Raw genomic sequence first — 21658 nt, 5'->3', positions numbered from 1 at the left:
ATGACCGGCTCAGCACCAAAAATCCCACAGATGGAGGGTGGCTCTTGGGAACACCCAAGGGTTTTAGTCTCATGCCTTGGGGGAGTCAAACTCCTCCCTCAGACACTCACCACCATCCACTGGTGACACCATCAGTGCCGGCGTCAAACTGCCAGCGTGGCCGGTGGCTGCTGCCACTTCAGTGCATTCAGAATGCCTTGTGTAAGGTGCACAAGAGGTAAATGCAAAGAGCGAAACAAACAAAAGCCCCAGTCTTGCAGGAAATTATATCCAAGGACTCGGGAAAAAAGCTTTCAATGAAATTAAAAAAAAAAATTAAAACCTCCACCAAGCCATAGATTGCACTGGATATAGCACAGATGAGGCCATCACTGCAATGTAACTAGGAAAGTCCAGATCAAACCCTAAAAGGATGATTTCAGTGTCCGTGTGGTGAGGGAAAACCGTCTCTTTCGAGGAGCTAGTGAACCAACGGGACAAACAGCTCACCCCACTCTGCAACACTGGGAAAGGATTCCTGAACGCAAAGGACAACCTGCATCAGCAGGAGAAATTCAAATCAGTACTTGCTGACCCTGCGAAACCTCATTCCCTTCAAAGGCTTCATCTCATTATAGTCACTGGAGTTATCCCCAGGAGTAAAGACAACTCCAGTGACTAAGCACCGCTGAAGTCGACCTAGAAATTATTAAAGGAAACTCCAGCACTTCCCTGGGATTCTGGAGGGGGGTTCCTTCTCTTTAACCTCCGCATGGACTTGGGTGACCCCACCTGTTTCACCTGACAGCCTGCACTACACAGAGTTTGGTTTCTGATTTTTTTTATGCACTTTTCCACCACCTCTTTCTGGCCATCGCTCACTTGGCAGCGGGGTCTGTGCCCGATTCCCCCCATGCTCCAGGCAGGCATCGCCCCTACAGTGCGGTACAGCTAGGAGGTACGGCCAGTCCTGCTGGGTACCCCTTCCCCACTTGTCACCACCTGAACTCACCGTTCAGCATTTTGGCATCATAACATTCAAGTTTCTACCGGCAGGTGACTTTTTTTCTCTCCATAACATCCTGCTTTTTTCCCCTCTCAGTCTTTCTGGTTTTGACTGCTTCCCTTGCAGTTCAGATCCCCAAAGGCTTCAGTCCTTTGCACATCACTTGCACGGTGCAGAAGACCCCATGGAAGAGCTGGAGAGGACAATACTGATCCCCACCACATACTGTCAGGCTCAGGTCCTTATCTGGGGTGAGAGGAGTTATGGGGATTTCTGTCAACATGAGACCTCGCCAGTGGTTTACTTCTGCACTGAACTCCATCACCTGGTAGCTGCAACACATACTTTCCTCCTGCTGTGCCCCGGAGCATGGACAGGCAGTACAAACATGTCTGTGGACTCCTTCACATCCCACACTCCCACACCAGTGACCATCCAAAGCCCTGTGGTCCCCATCAGTGCTGTGACCCCTCATTCAGCAAGTCTTCCCCCATGGGGATGCTCAAACCCCGCCAGGCCAAAAGTGCCTAAATGCATTCAGGTAGCTCCAAGGAGTAAGTCTGGAGTGGGAGGAGATCCCAACCCCTACTCAGGAGAGGGGACGGCTTTTACACCAGAGCAGTATCTCACCAGGGGTGTCCCAGGACGAGCAATACCCCAAGAGCACCCGCAAAGCCAGGACCCAGGTCCTCCACCAGCACTGGCTGCTGGGAAGAGAGGCAGAGGAGTCCCACATTCCAGCCCTCAAAGACAGAAAAATAAAGATCCTCCATTGCCAGGGAAGCTACAATGAGATCTACTTTTTGTTTATGAAGACTTGGAAAGCCGTGGCTGGAAAGGGGGGTTTACAGGCTCACGACTAACCCCATGGCTGGCAGGGGTCTCCTTATAACCCCTCTGGGTCAGCTGCAGCCTGATGCAACAGCTTTTACCATCCAGGGCTTCAGCCCAGCCAGGACATCCCTGCGGCACGGTGCTCTGTGATAAGGTGGGAGCTCTCTGCTGGCAGGATGGATGGAGGGCACAGGCAGGACAGTGGGACCAAGAGGGCAGAACGGGCAGATGCTTGTCTCCATTGCAAAAAGACAGAGCAGCAGCATGCCCCTGGACACAATTCGTGGGCCACAGAAATACACTGCAGGTCACGGGGCAAAACTCCGATGGGGACAGAGCTGTGGACGTTGCACCCGACCACACTCAGCAGAGCTGGGTACCAGCTGGGGTTCTGGTGTTCAACACCTAAAGAAATGGAGCTAAACCAAAGGGGAGAAATACTTTACAAGCCTTCCCAGCAATCTCCTAGAGTAGGTGCCATGGAAGCCGCCTTCTCCCTCAGCCACAAGAGGAGATGACAGAAGACTATGGCAGCACCCGTGCAGTGTTGGGCTCCCTTTTGAGGCTGCTGACCATCTGCCATGCAGCTTCCAAGGCACTTATGCCCACAGCCCTGCAAGTCTCTGCCTAGCTGTGAGCGTAGCTTCTTGTTTCTGTCCCGCTGGGAAAAGAGTTCATGGGCCTGGTACGGAGGAAAGACACAAAATGCAGAAATACTGTCTGTATTATTAGTCCTCGCTCATGTTTAGTCATGCTTGCTTTGCTTTTCCTGGTCTCTCTCCCCCAAGATGTGTCACTGACACAGCGAGCTCGTGTCCGCATTTGTCAGTGCAAAGCATTTCATCGGCCGTTCTCAAAGGCAGGCGTCTCCTGCAGCCACTGCAGTGCTGGCATCGCCAGAAATGTGTCCAGCAGCTTCAGCTGGCTGCGCAGGTCGGTGCTGCTTGGGTGCCCAGACATGCCTAACCTGGGTCATCCCTGCACGAAAATGCAGTGATCGCAACATCGGATGGTTTTATAAAGCGTCGGATTGCACCCACCCCCAGTTTCTTCTCACTCCCATCAGTGCCCCTGCCCGTCTTGGAGGCTTATCTTCCCAGACAGAAGGCTGTGACCCAAGCACCTTTAAATATACCAAGTCTATGTTTAGAGGCAAGGCATTTTTCAAAGAGTTCGGTTGAGAAAACAAAGCACAAGCACCTACATCATCACACCAGATGCTGACAGCAGTGTAGGGTTATGGTTGGTGAGAATGGGAACAAAACAACTCATATGAGTGAAGGTCTCCTGCTATGCTGGTTTCAATTCCCCAAATGTCTCCACTGCTGAGAAGACTCTATACCAGTGAATTTGAAATATGGTCTGTGCAGCTGTTCAGTGCAGGTACTTAGATCTGCCAAACCTCTTCTGCAGCAAGAAGGGGTGGGTGGGTGGATAGCACATACTCGCATCCTGCACGGTGCTTTGTTGAGGGTGTCCTCCTCAATTTGCTTCCGACAGCATTTCCTGGCGGGGGCCAGGGCTGGGCTGACAGTTTGCAGCAAGGCACTCATTGCTGCATGTAGCCTTGCCCTCTAACCAGCTGCATCTACCCAAGGGAAGAAAACAGGCCGACTGGTCTAGCACAGCCCGGGTCCCTGCAAGGAAATAAATGCTCTTATCCTCTGTGCCATCACAGCTGCACCTGAGCTGAGCAGCAGAGTGATACGCCCCTGTGCCAACCCCTGCGTTCGCAGACACTGGCTGAGAAGATGCCAGCTTGCACACACCAAAATCATGCCAGGGCGGTGCTAACCATAGCAGGATGGGCCAGCCAAAGTTTGTGCCTGTGCACCAACGGTCTCCAGCTTAGCAGCATAGATGTAGTGTCAGTGACACAACACGCGCCTGGGACTTACGGAGCAACAACCATATGCAAACAGATTTCAGCCTGGCTTGACTGCTGCTCGTGTTCACACACTGCACCTATTACCTGCCAGTATCAGAGATTTCTGCAATTTTCTGCGTCAGCAGTGAGGGCACAAGCATACTTCTGCGTCATTCAGTCCGTGGGTCTTGGACTGAGCTAAGATGCTAAAAGCACATAAATGTCTAGGGGTGCAGAATCAGGTGGCTGGCCAAAGACTCACAACTAGGCATGCAGTTCCCCACCAAAATATGCAGCATTTGCTCCATGTAGGGAAACGGTCTGCATTTTGCGTAAAGCAAGGAAGAGCCACGAGAACGGAGATTCACATCATTCTTCCAACCCCTGTTCATAAATCCACTGGGAGCTGGTCACATCTCTCTGCGAGGGTATGGGAACCAAGCCTCTTCCCCTGGCCTGTGGACTGGCAAGCTGAGGGCTCTGCGCAAGGTGCAACAGTACTTCTCCACTAAGCTTGTCCCTACGGCAGCTGGCATCGCCCCCCCGATGCGATCCCCTCGCTCTGGGGACGTAAGCACGCTTAGAAAGGAGCAGCAGACACAGCGTGCCTCCTACAGAGCACAGGGCTCTTGTGGAAGCAGGAGCGCTGGGCTTTGCCTTGCTTTGAGGGAAAGATGCTGCTCTCCTGCAGGGACAGCACCAGCTCAGGAGGAGATCCCAGGCGAGAGCCACGTTCCCTGCCTCCAGCACATGGGCCTGCTTTGGGATCTCTCTCAGCTGGGACGGCACCAACATGCCAGAGCATCGCTCTGTTGGGCTTAAGCTCTTCTGCCGGCTCTCCCGTAGCTGCAGAGCTCTGCAGCGCGCAGGACAGAAACCAGGGCTAGGGGAGAGAGGAGGGAAGGGAGAAGGAGGGGTGGGCTCTGCCTTGCAATGCTTTGGCCTTTCCCCACCCCATCCTCAGATCCTCCTCCAGAGCTCTCCCAGCCCAGCAACCTTCCTCATCCCCAAAACGTGCCCTGCACACCATCTCTGGCCCAGGCTCCTGTGCGTCTGCCTGGGGATGCAGCTCCCTTTCGCTCTCCTCTCACTGCTCGCCAAGGGTTATTTAAGCCCTCTCCAGAAAGCTTGGACTTCCAGTCAGGGGATGCTCAGCACTTCCCAAAATGCAGACCCTGTCACGTGTCCATTACAGGACCGTCACCAGCCACACGACCAGCTGCAAGCAGTGCAGCGAAACCAGTCCCTGCACTGGACAGACCATTCAGCCCGCTCTGTCTCGGGGTCTTGCTGCCCACCCTTGGCTTCCCTAAAACACACCCCGTTCGCTAGCAGGCGGCTCAGCAAGATCATTCTGCACATCCCTGCCACCCGCCTGCGCCTCTACAGCTTTTTCCCGAGCTGAGGGGCCAGGCGAATGTGCAGCCACGGAACTCAAAGGAGGCAATCTGCAAGCAAAACAGCGAGACTGCTGTGGAGCAGCCTCCGCTGCTCAAGGCTGCGGCAGCTGACTGTATCTCTCTGCCTTGTTACGGAACAGCCTGCTTCTTGTGTCAGTCTCCAGTAGCATGTCCTTTAACCACAAGTGAAAGCAACCGATCCCCCACGAAGGCACATCTGCTCCAAGTCCATATTACAACAGGGGAAAAAAAATGACACCTTCAGCTATATAAACCAATAAAGACTGTCTGATTTGGTTTGCCCCTGTTGCTACCCAGCAAGCTCCCCACTGGGTTAAAGACTGGTGACATCTGCTAAAAAAATGTCAAGAGTGAGGAGAACAAAACCGGGTAACGAATCACACCGAGCGCTCGATGCAGCTGGAAGCTGGAGGGTCGAGTCCACCCCACTTCACTCCCCGGACGAGGGGAGCCGGGACCACCGCACGAGCACTGCACAGCCTGTGGCTCCAGGAGACGTACGCAGGGATCTACAGCAGCAGGCACGCACCTTCCGATAGGAAACCTTCCTAGGGAGAAGCAGCGCAACACAGCAGAAGACACGATGCGAGGGGCTCGCTATGGAGGTAGTGCCTCTCCAGCTCTCCGAAGTCGTGAAATGGTAAAGTTAACTCTGCCCCCTTGTGCATCTGCATCATGATACAGGCCATAATTAGATGACATGCTTCTCTTCTTCACGTTAGAGGCTAGCATATACGACCCACCTCCCCATCACCTGCAGCGTGGAGCCTTGGCATGCCTCTGCGGGCACCTCGCGCCCACTGGAGCAGAAGGACCTTGCGCTGAGCAGGATGGGGAGGGGTTGTGGACGTTCCCAGGGATCCCCTCAAACAAAGACATTGAAGGATCTGTTTATGCCTCTCCAAATCTGCAGCCCTGAGCCTATTATAAAAGCAGTTTAAATGGTCTGCTGAGGACAGCATTACTGTCCAGCTTACGAGCTCGAAAATCATGACTCATCCTGACAAAATGATGGGGGTTGTTTTAGAAATCACGTGCTCTCTTCTAAATGTGAACTGGCAAAAGCTGGGGAGTTTCTCAGCTCTGCTTCTGATCCTTCCAAGGCAACATTTAATTCTTTTATCTACATTTAAACCAGAGTGTTCTGTAATCACAGGCACCCGAGAACTGGTGCTTCGGGACAGGGCTGTGACACAGACGTGTGGTTTCAACACAAACGGCTTCTCTCCTGCCTGGCTGATAAAATACAAAATTTCTTCTCTACCTGCTTTAAAGCATGTATTTTTCTATGCACTTGTGGCCTTGATTTGGAAAAAAATGTCAGATGTACAATCGCGCAGTTAACTAACAACGGCATGTTCAGCAAGTACCTGAGCACAGGGAGTTTTACACTCCCACCATCAGACCAGTCCCCAAGTGGCTGAAATTTGCCCCACAAACCTCTTGCAGTTTTCCCCCCCAGTTTCAGTAAACCAAGCACTACCCCACGACCCGACCAGGCATTTCCATCAGTGCACCTGCAGACACACGACCCTGTTTGCACAGCTCAGGCACCAGGCTGCTCACCCAATTTTAGCCAGGTTTCCCCAGGGGTTCAGTTAATGCCACTACAGCTTCTACCCACCGACACCCCCCCTCTCCATCCCTGTGGGGCCAGGCAGTGGGGAGACAGTGGAGGGAGCAGCCGGAGGAACAGGGATGCGGACCCGCACTGGCTGCAGGATGGTGCTGGACCCGCACCTGCAGCGCAGGAGCTGGGGACAACGGGTGCTCCACAGCAAGGGAGGATGGCATCAAGCCCGCCAAGAGTAAACGAGACCCCCCAGCCCACCGGTGCTGCCGCAGGGAGGGCAGTCACCCCTCCTCCAGGTGCCCTCCACAGCCTCAACCACAGCATCCTTGCTAAGGCTCTGGTGTCCCCTCCACTACCGCAAATGCGGCCGCAGTCTTGGCCTCAACTCCTCTCTGTAAGCTCTTGCTAAATGAAAGTGATGCTCTAGATTAAAGGCACTTTTATAAGACACCAACGCGGAATTTCTCCTCTTTTCCCTTCTGCTCTATCCCTGGCATCCTTCTCTTCTCCAAAGCAGCGTTTTCATTAGGAAAATGCCAAGGACACAGAACAAAACAGGACCATAAACCCTGCAGAGGAGCACCAGCAACACCCAACCCCAACCAGACTGTGCTCGTTTCCACCCCGAGACCAGCAAAGACCCCCAGTGCCGGGGGGACCTGCAGAGACGCAGCACGGCAGACAGCTCTGCTGTTAATTTTGTCTCTGTGGTTGGGGACACCTCTCTGACATTTTATATTTCATGTGGCCACAGAGTCAACAACACAATGGTGACTCTTCCCCTTTCCACTGGTGGGAGGGCAATGTTCCCTGGTGGGGAGGAAGGTCTGCTTAAAAACTGTGACATACCCCCCCCGTGCTTTCTGAAACACCCAGACGAGCCCCCGTTCCTCAAAGAGGTCCTGCCTCTGGCCACCAGGTCACGCCGAAGGTCCCACCTGCCGAAACGGGACCAAACCCCACCACAGCAGATGGTGATGGGGGACGTCCGCAGCTCCATCACATCACAAGCACACAGCATCGGCCTCAGCCGCATCCCGCCCTGCATCACTGCACGCACCCCCCCACACCAGAAAACAGCTCCCACTACCTTCATCCCGCTTGCGCTTGTTGTTCTCGGTGCCGGGGGAGGCGATTCCCAGGATTCCGCTGATGGAGTAGGACGAACCGGCGGAGTCGGTGCTGACGGAGGACACCTGGGTCACAGACCCCGTGGAGGCTGGAAGGCAAGGCCAAGCAGTCAACACAACACAAGCACCAGTCTACCCAAAAGCCACCGTCCATCGTCCCCCCCCAGCATGACCAAGGGTGGCCGGGGGGCTCTGCTGCCCACCATGGCCCCTCCAGCTCGGGAAGGACCCCAGCCCAGCCCAGCCCAGCCCGGCGGTGTGCCACAGCATCCCCGTGCAGATGCGGGAGCGGAGACGCGGTCGCCCCTCGTCCCCATCAGCGAGGTGGACGGAGCTGGCGGGGAGCAGAGCCACGCAGAGAGAAGATCCTCCACGCACAGGGTCCACAGCGAGGTGCCGGGGCAGGCTGCGTGGCCGTGCGTTCCTTCCCCTTCTCCAGGCTGATTTAGGAACTTGGGAAGGCTGGGTAACCCTTTCCATTAGTGTAATGAGTCGGGCGGTTAAGCGACCCGTGGCTGTGCCGGGAACTCTTAGGCAACTAAGGCAGGGAGATAGGCTGTGCGTCTCAAGGACTCCTGCTGCCCGGCGGAGGCGGAGGGACGGGAGCAGAGATAGCCAGTTCTCATAACAACCCGCAGGCATTTTTCTCTCCTAACAACCTTGGGACACCACAGTCCTCCCCTGACAGCCTTGGAGCATCTCATATCTGTGTTTTAAGTTAGTCTCAGGCAGCCTCAGAGCTTTCCTTATCTGCATGTGAAACGGTACCGGCGCAGCCGGGATTCCCGCAATCTGTTGATGACAAAAGTCAATCACCTCCCAAACCTGTCAACAGCAATACTGAGGTCCTTTGAGCATTCCGGGACTGCAGCGGGCTGTGACCAGCATCTCCCTTTGAGTGGGATGCCTCTCAGAGCTCGCAAACTTTCCTGTTTGCGAAAATCAGAGGTCTGTTGCCGAAAGCCAACGTAACCTGGGCTGATTCTCTCTGCTCCTTGAGGCTCGACTCTTTGCCCATTGAGAAAGATCCTGAAGCATTTGATGTGAACCTTTTCCCTGACCTCGAGGGGAATTTTCAACAGGTATACCTCTTTTACTCTCTTTTACCCTCCTATATGTATATCACTTAGTCTCTTTATGCATGCGCATGTACTAACCTGAATAGTCTATAACAAGTACATTATAGCAAGTATATTATAAGTTATTACTTCCAAATTTATACTTAAATTACTGTCATGAATTTTATTCAACTGTGAATGAATTTTAAGCTGCTATTATACTCATAATCCCTTTAGATATAAACCATTGCCCAGGTCTGGGACTAGGAGTCAATCCAGCCATACCCAGACTCCGACAGGAGTTTAGAAAGCAAGGGGGTCTTCTCCGAACCTCGTGACTCAATGGGGGGGTCTCCCTTACCCTTTTTACATTCCCGATCTTTGCACAAATCACAAGAAATTAATTCTAATAATTTTTCTTTGTAATATTTCCTTTTACGCATTATGTTTTCGGTCTCTATATACATAAGTTCAGTCTGACTCTAACTTAATTTTCCTGAGTGCATTTCATCCATGTACTAAGTAATGGAGTGAACCTCGCCATCGAATTCCGTGAAGTCCCACTTTTATATGAATTTCTATTAAATCATTTTTCTATTGCTAACACAATTAGAGGCGATTCTTTAAGTGATCCGAACCCCTCTTCTCTCTCTCTCTCTCATTCCCCTCGCGACATGCTGCCAGCCTCCCGGCACAGGAACCTCGTGGGAGCGGAGCAGCCTGCGCTCGCTGCGCCGGGATTGCTGCCTGCAATCCTGCTGCCCCAAGCCAACAGCCCCCAGCCAGTGAAGACCCCCAGACAGCTGGGGTTCCCCAGCGACCCAGGAACGGCCACCTGCGGGCCACACAGCTGAAAGGCCCTGAGGTTCCACAAAATATGAATTCAATCCGCTTTTTGCTTTAACAGAGCCCTGAGAAAGGGTGCTGGCTGCGTCCAGCCAAGGGGGGGTCGTTCATCACAGCCAACACAAAGCCCGGAGATGTCGGCCGGGGCTGCAGATGCTGTGTCTGCGTGATGCTGCGGGAGGCTGAGGCTGTACGCGAGCGGGCAGAAGAGGCAGCACCGTGCAGACCCTCTGAGCACAGGGGGCTTCTCTGTAGGACCACGCTGAAGACCCCCCCAGCCACAGCCCACACAGAGCAAACCTGTGTCGGCAATCCCTGCTGCCTCTACCAACCCCAAGCCCTGAGAAACGAGACGTCTCTTCTCTGCTCTTGTTTTCTGCAAGGAGAGACACCCCTTAAGCAAAATGAGGGATGCTTCTCCTCCGCTGAGATTGTTTTGGCATTTCCCGGAGTGGAAGGCTCAGGACGTGGGGCTGCAGCGTGATTTCTCTGACGAGCCAGAAGAGTTCACGCAACTCTGCGCTCACGCTCTGTGTCTCACGGCACCAGCCCACCCTTGCCGGGTGTGGGGGGGGCAGCTAGAATTTCCCCATTTCACAGGTAACAGCATAAAGGCAGAGAGGAACCAGGGCCCCCATCCCACCTCCCTTCATGCCTACAGAGCAAGGGCTTACCTGTGCCCCAGCTGCTTTCAAAGAACAAGGACAAAAAGAGAGCAGCCCTGAGCCCTGACTGAGCCCCTCCATCCCTGCCGCAGCATGGCAGAGCGGCTGGCCCCCCCAAAAAAAAGACACCATCAGCCTCATGAAGGGCTGAGGATGCCTCACCAGCTCCGCCACCCCTCCCAGGGACCCCTTCCACCAGCATCGCCTGCCTCGGGATGCAGCGTCACTCATCTGTGGCTGAATTAAAGTTTTGGAAAGTTTTGCTACCTCTCCACTCAAGACTGCAAGTGCACAAAGAATTATGGAAGGGATGGTTGATAGATGAAAAAAACACATTCAAAACTACTTACTGACTAATGATGCAGAAAATGTTATGAATAAGTATCCCTTTCTTGATTTATTACTTTAATTATCTGACATTCTATAGACCCCCATTAGTGGGGGTTTTTTGGTTTAGATTTCAATTTTCTGTCTCATGGTGAAAGCTATTTATCATAATAATCAGTAAAATTCAAAACCTTTTAGCAGTATTTATAAAATTCATTTACTATGTTCAGCCCTTGGAGAATGACAAAGAAGGCGCATTAGCACGTGTGCTGAAGTGTTTTATGCAGAATTATCTGTCCATAAGAATGATTAAAAGTTCTTTAGAATATTTGTAATCTATTATGCTATTTTTTTTATTAAAAAAAAAGTTTTCCTTACCTATGCTGTGACTGGAGGCTGGGACCTGCTGATTGGGTGGCTGCTGCACCTTCGTCCGTATGATCCTGTGTGTAGTTGAAAAGAAAATGACTGCTTAGCATTAAGCATGCAATTGCAGGGGGCATCAGACACTATTTTTTTCAGTTCAGGACACCTACATCAATACAAAAATGCCCTTCTGCATATTATCCCCTCGTCATCCACTGAAAGACTGAAGTTTGGCGGGTGGACCCAGGACCGTGTTCCTGCCTCCAGCCCCTGCCATTAGGGACATTTGGGTGACTGACTCCTGCGCACTCCTCGGGACGCTGCAGAGTTTGGTGCTTTGGTGCCTTTGAGGACATAGTCCTCACCGCCAAGAAAAGAGATATCCACTGCTATTCGGGCACCCGTTGGGCCCAGCACTCCATCCTCAGGGAGCTGGACACTTCTGAGTCCAGACGTCCCAGCAGGCTGTGATCTGCACCCTTGGGCGCTCAGACACATTTGCAAGGCTGTCTCTAGACCGCCCTCGGTACAGTACTCACGCAGCTTAAGAACTTGACCACCTTGGAAAAGGAGCTGCTTAGCCAAATTAATATTAAAACAAAACTGTGCTAGATTAAATGCTAATCTTAAAAGCTGAATAACTACACTGTCACCACTGGGGACGGCCTCTGCTCTGATTTATAATGATGTCAATCAGGAAAAATTCAGAGACGCAGAAAAACTAGAAGGCACGTGTTGTGCGGCAGGACAGAGGGCAGCTGCTAAGGCGGCCAGGGGAGGTGCTCTACCAAGCGCTCACCTGCCGATGCAGTGTGAAAAAAGACAAGACAGGGTCTGAAATGTCTCTGGAGATAACACAGTTCTGCCACCGACTGCAGTGGAATCAGACCGGGCTTGAAGGAGGCACGCAGCTCGCTCTCCCTGCCTGACGCGCTGCTTACGCAGCAGGAATGCTGCAGCAAGCGTTTCTCCTCTCTTTACCTAACAAACTCTTCTCCCGTTTCTGCCTGCCATGAATTTGGAAGAGGGGAGAGGAGGGGAGGCGTGTGACGGGGCTGGCGTGGGGATGCATTCCCAGGAACAAAGAGCAGTTGGTTGCTTGAAAGTCACCCCGTGAGCTGCTACAGGAACCACCACCGGTGATGCCTGGCCCCGTCCCAAAAGAGGACACGCTGCCGTCCCCTTCCCCTCCCATCCCTCTGCGGAGTCCGATGGAGGTGGCAGGGGCTAAGGCCATTAGTAAGCCCGTTTTCAGCCGCCAGCCCCACAGCGAAGCTGCTGGGCATTAGACATCTGTGGCTGGGTCCCCGGCAGCAAATTCCCCCACCAAGGGCCGGAGCAGCCAGCCTGGCGTGGGGAGCTTTGCAAACAACTGCAGTTTGGGGAGCAGAGCCGAAAAGCTGGGACCCTACGTGAGGAAGAGTGGAAACAACCCTCTGCACAAGGCATCCTTGCTGTTGTGGCAAGGGAAGGGTGTCCGGGTCCTTCTGACACTTAAACGTCTTCATCTCTGGAGGGATGGAGGACTGGAGCACTTCAAAGCAGCTGGGCAGCTCTTGGCTTATTTGAGCAAAACTAATCGCAATGATTAATTAAGCCTTAATCACACAGAGTTGCTCCTGCTGCGGAAGAGTGGCCTATTATTAATATTAATTAATGTTATTAATTAATAATAATAGTTATTATTCACTCATATACGGGGGCAGCGGCTCAAATTCATCTGCTAAAAGGCACCCTCAGCAGCAGGGATGTGCTGAGCGCACTCTGTCCCAGCGGCCCCCCCAGGTTCTCCAGCAAGAGCTCCCCTGAAGGGAACAGCAGGGTCCCGGGGGGATCCCCTCTTTCCACCGAGGAGGCTGGTATGGGGGGGAGCAGCACGGTAGCTCCATCCTCCGCTGCGCAGGAACGCCAACTGCTTGGCTTCGCCCTCCCTGCAGCAGGACGGGAACCACACTGCACGGTTTCGGATGGGTTCAGGACCCGGAGTGATGGGGTTAACACCTGATCTGCACCTCGGCGGTGAATAAGGGCATTGTGAGCAGGGGTCTGCATCCTTGGTGTGTAACATCCCCACCAGCAAAGCCTTGAAGTATATGCTTAATTTTAAATATGAGGATAAAACCCAGAGACTGCAATGTGGAACTGGGAGGATTTAGCATTAAAGCCAAGTGTTTTGATGTGAATTCCAGGTTTCTCGTCATGATAGCTTGGTTTGGGTTTTCAGGATGTGCTCCTAGGCTGGCAAAAACAATTCTCTGGGTAAACAGCCTGACTCAAAAAGATTGCATGCGTTTTTAGAAAGGGATTTCACACTTTAAGAGAAGGAAAAGACCTTGGCCACAGCCGCAAGCAGATGAGAAAGGATGAGATTTCTGGCCAAAAAACTTGGTGGCAGATCAAGAAACGGGTTTCTGATGCAAAGGCAGTGAGTGTGTGGACACTGCCAGCGTGGAAACACACCAGGACGCAGCAAGAGGCAGAATATGGAAACTGGCTCAAAACTTGATGGGAAGCTACTTAAGCTCTCTTTTTCCTAGAGCAATGACTGCCTTTTTGGTAGTTTTTTGGAGGATGCTGGAAGCCCTACCACACAAACACAGGGCTGCTCACAGCAGCAAATGCTTCTGACATGGCAGGGCTCGAGCTGACTTTTATGGAAGCAGAGTTTTCCCTTAGTAACTTGAGGTCAGTCAGAGTGATAGCCTCCTTCAGTTTTCCTGGTGTCTGTATTATTTCCCAAATCCTTTTTAAAACTGAAAATGCCATGCCTGTAGGGTTACTGAACACTGCTCTGGAGGCTCAGCGAGTCAGGAGCTCCCAGGGAGCAGCAAAGGCTGCGCATGAACTGACCCATTTTTGCTCTTAAACACACGAACATATGACTCAACGTTCAGTTCGGCAAGACAGAGACACCACTCTCCGCTAACGCTGGGGAAGCCACTCCGGCTACTCAAGCGGCAACTCCATGAATGCAAATCAGGTTGGGATAGCCAATAAAAGAATATTGCATCAATTTATTTCACGTCCATGGACACAGATGGGACTTTATAGCTAGCTGCCTTCAAAGAATTTGCATGCAATCGCACAAGTGAAAACCATCTCACCAGCATGGTGAGGCTGAAGCCTGGCACAGAGCATGCCCCCGAGCAAAAATGAAAGGACTCTGCTTGCCAGGGGTGTAGGTGTGCATGAGGCTGCCCAAGCTCTCTGCCTTCCAAGTATTAATCCCTTATTATCAGTCTGGCAGGGCTGGAGACATAACAGACTATTTCACTGGGGGTTTTCAACACTAGCTTTAAACATCCTTTGACTCAGAAGGAAGCGGGCAAGTACAGAAGGTGTAACTGAGATAGCGGTAGGTTATTCTAGCTCCAGACCCCTCCACAAACCCAGTCCTGCCTGGCAAGGTCATGGCAAAACTCCCAAATGCAGGAGTGAGGCTCCAAATAAGATTCTCCTGCATTTATACAAAAGCAATTCAAGGCCACTTAAGTGTGTCCCTGTAACAAGCAGGCGGCTGAGGCACTCGAAAGCTACCGACCAAATTCCCCTGGTGATATTGACACTGACAGTAGCGGGCAGCGGCCAGCACGGTTCTGGGCCAACTTCAGCAAGACCAAGCAGGCGTCAGGAGGACAGAAGTGGTACCTTAGACCCATGCCTTGGGTCCCCTCCTCCAGGCACCTGGGCCCCCCCTTTTCCCAGATGACTGCCGCCCCACTTAGCGGCCGTCTGAGCTTCCCCCCCATCCCGGAGGGAAGCACATCCCACTGAACCCCCACCCGGTCGAGCAGAACTGAGGCCTCATTCAAAGCAAACGTGCAGGAGCATTACCAGCGAGGACTGCAATTCACAGACTGGGGAAAGGATGGGAAAGAAGCGAATGCCAGCAGCAGAACCTGCCCATTCTTAGAAAATGCTCATCATCTGTGATGCTTCAGTCGATGAGGTGAGCCCACAGCTGCTCCCCAGCCCCAAACGCATCAGGGAAACACACACAAGCTGCATTTCTTGCAAACAGCCCGAAACACCCAGTCCTACTAAGAAATGAGGACCCAGTGCCAGTCCTTCTGAGGAGCATCCCTCCCCGTGACCAGACATATCTTTACCTGTTAATTGAACTGACGCTGGGCACAGTGTCGTTGTCACACACTCGCTCAGCAAGGAGTCTATCCCTGATCTCCCAGGCAAACATGGTGGGATTTTGGCGTTTGTACTCTGCAATTTTTTCAACGACTTTGGGTGTGGCGACCTTTGGTTTTGATCCTCCAATCACTCCAGGCTTAATACTCCCAGTTTCGTAATACCTGGGACAACATCCAAAACAAAGCTTTAGTTATCACGAACAGACAGAGAACATGCTTTGAGATTTATAGAGAACATAATTTCAAGGTAGCCAAACCCCAGCAAATCCTGAGATACATCTTCACTTTCACATACACATTTTCTGCCTATGTAGTGCTTTATCACCTAATAGATTAACTTATAGTAATTGGAATTGGGCCTCGGGATACAATATATATTTTTCTGTAATAGCAAGACAAAAGAAACAATGCAAGATTAAAGGGCATGCCGGGATCCAAAATTAACTGAAAATGTGTGTTATTAATCAGCAGTACTGGCAATAATAGAAACAAATCACACCAAGGACCACTTTTTGCAGTGGACTCTTTTGTAGTAAATTACTGTTTCTACAGAAATCCTCTGTCATTAATATCTACGGCTTGTTATCATTTCATAGTGAAATGAAGGCTGGGTATTGTATTTTATTTGCATCTCCAGAATAAATATGCTGGCATATCTTTTTACCATTTTATGGTTTTAATACACACATTACGGTTTTTAACAGTTAATGTATTCCAAAACGTATTCTTTTTAACATTATGTTTTCAGTAGTTTCAACCACGAATTTCAAGGAAAAGGGAGCTGCCCACACTCTGGAGGGGTCCAGCTGAGCTGGGATTTGGTTCCTGGGACCAGTCCTGTGGCCCTTCCTCAGGTACAGCATCTTTACCCACACCAGCAGCTCTGCTGATGCCACGCCAGGAAAGGTGAAGGACTGGATCCCTGAACCAACAGAAAGCTGCCAGATTTCCTCACATGTAAATCACACAAGAGCAACTGCTTTTGGTAGTATTGCAACAATACATCGCAGCTGAGATTCCCCACAAGTCTCCCCTTTTAATAAACGAAGCCTTGAACATGCTGTTAAGAGCAGAAGTCATATCTTATCCGTCGAGGGCCAGAACGGAGACCAAGAATGAGACCGTGCTTCCCTGTGCTGTGCCGTCAGGGAGCACAACACACGAGGCATTCTCCCGGCCATGCACTTCTTTGTACCTTGTGAATTTTCTCGTGACCCCATGAAAAATAAACCCCGTGCCTACCTGCAATAACTGCCCCAACTGCCCTGGCCCCAGCACGTCCTTTCTGTACAGAGCAGACCTCGACTTCGTGAGCCTTTCAAGCAGACACCCACCGAGCTGCACGCTCTCAGCAGCTGAAACGTGTCCACTCAGTGCTCCATGCCTGTAGTTCTAGTAAGGAGCTCAGAAAAGACTCCCAGGTAAGAACGTAAGACTGTTTATTAATATCTTTTCTCCGCAGCTCCTTGACATACACATTATATGAAAAAAAAAAATTAATTCCCCAATCTTTCCAGCGTGAGCAGAACACAAACAGGCTGCGCAGCCGAAGCCTGTCTCACTGTAACACGCAACCATGTTCATCAAATTTCTGCCAGGCTACTGGTTTTCAGTCTTTCTGGGAAGAGCCCTGTGTGCAGGGCCTAAAATTCCTTTAAGGAAACTGACACCGTGTTGTTTGTACACGTTTTCAGATATTCTGGATGCAGAGGTGGACACAGATCTACCAGTCTCCATGAGCCGCTTCAGCAATACTAGTTAAGGGAAAGCGTCAAGTGTCAGAGGTGGATTAACCCTGCCGGTGTCCCCACACACAGCCTAGTAGCGAGCTTTAGGGCAGGGGGGTACAATTCAGCTCCTCCCATCCTTCCTGAGGACATGACAAAACGATGGCAAACGTGGACCATAAACCTACTAAAACCTTGCACCCCTGGCCTCAAAACCTTTGCTGCTGGCACCTCTCCCGTGAGGAGGGTGCGGAAGGAAGCCAGACAATACCCTAGAATGCTCCCAAACACAAAGTCTCCATTTCCTTGGTTCCAGTCAAAACGACCGATTTTTACAAACGTCCCGTAACGTTTTTTTCTCGAACAGCACCTTGCTGCACCATGCAGCGTGGTGCCCGCGGTCACTACCCCACGATGCAGGACAGCCCAGCTGAGCAGAGCATCAGCCAGCAGGCTCGGGAAAGCCACGGCCCTGCAGACGAGACGGCGTTTCCCACGGCTGGCTCACCACGGTAGGTAAGCCACGACAGCAAAAGCCCTCGCGGCCATGACGCCGCGGCGAGCTCACCCGGGGGACAAAGCCCTGGTACCCTCTGGACAGCAAGACCTCCGCTCCCAAATCTTCTAACCACTGCCTACCCGCCCGTCCTCACCACCTCGAGGTCTGCAAAGGCACGCACACATCAACGGCGAGAGGTGCCTCGTGCGGGAGGGTGCAGGATTGGGCCCGGACCCTTCTCCCCCGGGGCAGCCGGGAAAGCTCGCTGCGCCGGGGGAACGGCTCTCGCCCAGCGACACGGCTGACACTGCCCTCCTCTTCGCCTTCGCAGTGAACCTGGGTGCAGCCAAAGCACGGGCATCCCTGACTCCCGTCTCCATTTTAATGGCAAGGACGGCTGCACTCAGCTTCATTTTATGCACATCAGGTCCGGGCCTTTTGCTCCCAGCAAGTTGCCAATGCAGGTGAAGAGTGGGCACCCCTGCGGTACCCCCCTTCCAAGGGGTGAGAGTTTCCCTTGCACTGCAACTGCTGGTTCCCTGCCTCTGGATGTTTTTTAAGTCTGTATCGAGGACTGAAAAATTCCGACCACAAAATTCCAAACGTAAGGATTTATCATAAGGACTCCCGTTTTTCACACACACACACGTACATGAAAAAAACCCCACACACACAGAGCTGCAATTACAGTGACATTTTACCCACTGTAATTACTAGTTATGAAAATAATGAGCTATGAAATTCCAATTTATTGTTGACAACTTTAATGACAAAGCTCTGGAGCCTCACTCTTAGCTCTATAGTGCAAATATATCTAATGGTAAATCTATTCAAACTATCAAAAGTAAAACCATTGGACATTCGCCTGGTAGGTAAATAAATTGCCTGTTCCTTAGCTGTGCACTGGTCCTGATGGGAATTGGTGGCAATTCCGCTGCAGCGGAGAGCATCACCAGCCGAACCATGCCAGCCAGGCTGGGAGCAGGAGCCTGTGCCGGCAGCAGATGCAAGGCAATAACAGAGGGAAACGGGGCCGTGATGGGCAGGCAGGTCTCGGATAAAGCCCACGGAAAGTTATCCGCTCTAAAACAGTAAAGGCATCGGTGCCCCCAGACCTACACTGGGAGGAACGCATGCAGCTTGCAGGGGAATGTATCCCCCTGCAACGGAGGCATGAGAGAAAAAAAGGGATGTTGAGCGTAACTGGCACGCTGGCTCGTGCGGCTCTCTAAAAGCACGCAGCGCGGGGCCGTGGAGATGCTGTTCAGCCAGTTAAGGCGAGCAAGAGGTAAGAGGGGCCTGTGGGGAAAAGAGTGCCAAGAGCTACAAAGCCAGGGGCCTGTGACGGTGCCAAGTCGGTCCGATTCTGAACACTTAAACGGCCATTGAGAGATCGTAAATGCTGCTAATCCAAGCAGATCCTCTGCGTGATACTATTAAAAAAATTGCCCTAACAGCCTTTGCAGCTATGCTATGTCCAGGAAAGCATATCAGCTAAAAATTGGAAAAGAAGATGATGGTAAAATAAAAAAAGTAAAAATCTAAGCAGTGATGTGAACTGTGAAAGTTTAGTGAATAGTTCAGGAATTAACTTTTCCAGATTATCAAGAAAGACACATTCTAACCAAAAAAACATTTTCCTTAACACAAGTTGCTCAAGTACCTCAGAATACCTGGGGTCCAAAACCATTTTAAGGCTCTAATTGACACAAATTATGTTCAGATTTGTTCACAAGATACAAAGAAGCAAGGATGGTATTTTTCACCTGAACCTATGTCAAATTTTAAAATGAAATCAGGAAATGATATGAATTTGAAGTTTAATTTCCTCTTGCCACAGCGGTTCGAGCAGCTCCAGACTGAACGGAGGGCTACTCCCAAAACAGCCAAAATTAAGATGGTTAATAGTTACTTATGGTATTCTGTGCTCTAATTTAAGAACGTATTCCTGCACAAGAGCAGAAAAAGGCGTCCAATGAAACAGTGGGACAGATTGCAGTATAGCCTGTGTGAATGAACACACGGCAACGTTCATGCAATATGTAATTATATTATTGCTAAAAGAGAGTCATCTTCAGAAAGCAAAACAAGTAACTTCCAAAACTTCTAATTTTTTTGGCATTTTACTGAAGATGACTCCGGATTTCTCCACTTGTTCAGAACAGACAGGTGCAGGATATATGCCGTATATACAGCAAATACACCCCACATGGCATTTTGCGCTTTGCGTGACAATTACCTATAAGAAACTGTGAAAGGGCAAACCAGACATACGAATAGTGGCACACTTTTTTCCCACATCAGGCATATAAAACCCCAAGCGGTCAGGAAGCCCCTGTCCTCACTGGGCTGATTTCCTGCGGTTTCTACTATTCTCCATTTGTTTGCAACCTTCGATTCAGGGACCAGCACTGACACTTTTCTCTCGACGGACACAGAAGGATTCGTCGTCCCCCCTTTACCTGCCAAGTATTTTGCTGACGCAGCCATGGCTGACGCGGAGCTGCCGGGAGATGTCACACGGCCGGACCCCTTGGTGGGCGAGCTCCACGATCCTTTGGCGAACGACATCTGGGAGGGGGCGGCCGTTCACAAAAACACCCCCCAGCTGATTCACGCCTCCATGTCCTGAAACACACAGGGGAGGGGGAGAAGGGCAGGAGGAGAAGAGCTGTGTGAGAGTTTCGGACGTTTCTGCGGGGCAGACCCCCCCCATCCCCAGCATTCCCCGGCTCCGGGCATCGTCTCCCCAGCCTCGGTCCAGCCTCTGGCTGCTTTTCCCCGAGCGCTGCCGGACCCAAAGCACGGAGGCGGCCACGGCCGCGCTGCCGCAATGCCACTCGCCGGAGGGGAGGACCCTCCTGCCTGAAGGCAGATCAGGCCCCGTGTGGGAAAATGGCCACGGGAAACCACGCAGCGATGCGTCCAGCTCCCCGGACTCGGGCCACCTTCCTCCCGAAGCCAGCGGCCGCGTTTGCCCGACTGCAAACTCCGGGAACAGGCCTGGTGCTGGCCCGTGGAGAAGAGGATGCTCCTGAGCCTCTGGCTGGGAAAGCAGCTGGAAAGGAGGCTGGGAGATCGCTCAGCCTACATGCTGTTTGTGTCTAAGCACAGAACGAGATGCCCGAAATGAAATACGTGGGTTGTTTTTTTTTCCAGATGCCTTGACTTAATCAAGAGGGGGAAAAAAAAAAAAAAAAAAAAAAAAAAAAGCCCGATTTCTGCTCTTGCAATTTACAGCAGTCTTGGCAGATATTATGAGCCCACAAATGAAACATGAACACTCAGGCAAGCCCAGTATATTATTCCTTTTCGAGCAGATTTGCACTGTTCACCTTTAGCAAGGTGAATCATATATCTGGTGGGAAACGGGACTCACTTGGATGAACAGTAGTGAAACTGTGTAAAAAACATGAACATGTAATAATGCCACGTAGCAAGTGAGGAAATATAATTAACCCTCGTGTTGTTAATCATCCAAACTACTTGGATTACAGAGGAGCAGAGAAGCTGAAAACAAGCAATAGGGGCAGTACAGATGCCAATTCTGGAACAAAAATAATACAGAAAATCACTCTATTTGCACAGGGCTTGAACAGTACTGAATAAGCTGACAAGCCAAGTACCTCAGTGTTTTGGTTTTTTTTTAAAAAAAAAAAAAAGATTATATAGAGCTACTTTTATTTAAATCCAGTCATTTCACCATTGATAAACTGCTGTCAAACTTTGCAAACACCTTCTAAAACTGTCAGGGCACATAATGAATCCACATGAAATAGGTGATTGCTAAAGCCAGCTAAATAAGCCTGTGGCAAGCAGACAAGTGTCTGCTCTGCCTTCACCGGTGCAAGAGGCAGACCTCTGCCAGCGGCCGAGCTGGCCTCAGGCTGGTGCGTCCCTCCCGCAGCCCGGCGGTGCGGGGAGCAGACCCCCGGGCGTCGGGGGCTGCCTTCAGCCGCCCCTGCCCGGGGAGCTGCTGGCAGCACCAGGGACGTGCTGGGGCTGGGATGATGCTGCGGCCGGAGCAGGGATGACCCGATAGCCGGAGTGTACGGGAGCAACCCCGCATCGCTGCAGCGAGCGAGACCTCGGGCTTCTCACCTGCCAGCGGCTGTCGTTGTACAAAATCACGCACAGTGCATTTAATATGACCAGCAAGGTGCAGAAGGGGAGAGGGAAGGGGGGGGGAGGGAGGGGGGGAAGGAGCAAAAGGAA

General features: G+C 51.6%; 1 protein-coding gene across 4 annotated transcripts in view; it reads right to left on the bottom strand.

Moving 5' to 3' along the window:
• PAX5 (paired box 5) overlaps window positions 1-21658 on the bottom strand; it is a 135091-nt gene that overhangs the window by 106962 nt on the left and 6471 nt on the right. For 2 of the 4 annotated variants that reach the window (XM_010566428.1, XM_010566429.1), the window contains exons 2-5: window positions 19906-20071; window positions 15182-15379; window positions 11085-11149; window positions 7771-7899 (exon numbers count right to left, since the gene is read on the bottom strand). In XM_010566428.1, coding sequence (XP_010564730.1) covers window positions 7771-7899; window positions 11085-11149; window positions 15182-15379; window positions 19906-20071 — 558 coding nt within the window. The remainder of the gene's footprint in view (window positions 1-7770; window positions 7900-11084; window positions 11150-15181; window positions 15380-19905; window positions 20072-21658) is intronic. The other 2 variants (XM_010566430.1, XM_010566431.1) reach the window with 2 other exon arrangements.

Source organism: Haliaeetus leucocephalus, unplaced genomic scaffold (genome assembly GCF_000737465.1).
Source record: "Haliaeetus leucocephalus isolate CR32 unplaced genomic scaffold, Haliaeetus_leucocephalus-4.0 Scaffold210, whole genome shotgun sequence".
Classification (NCBI taxonomy): domain Eukaryota; kingdom Metazoa; phylum Chordata; class Aves; order Accipitriformes; family Accipitridae; genus Haliaeetus; species Haliaeetus leucocephalus.
This window is presented reverse-complemented; position numbering and strand designations above follow the sequence as displayed.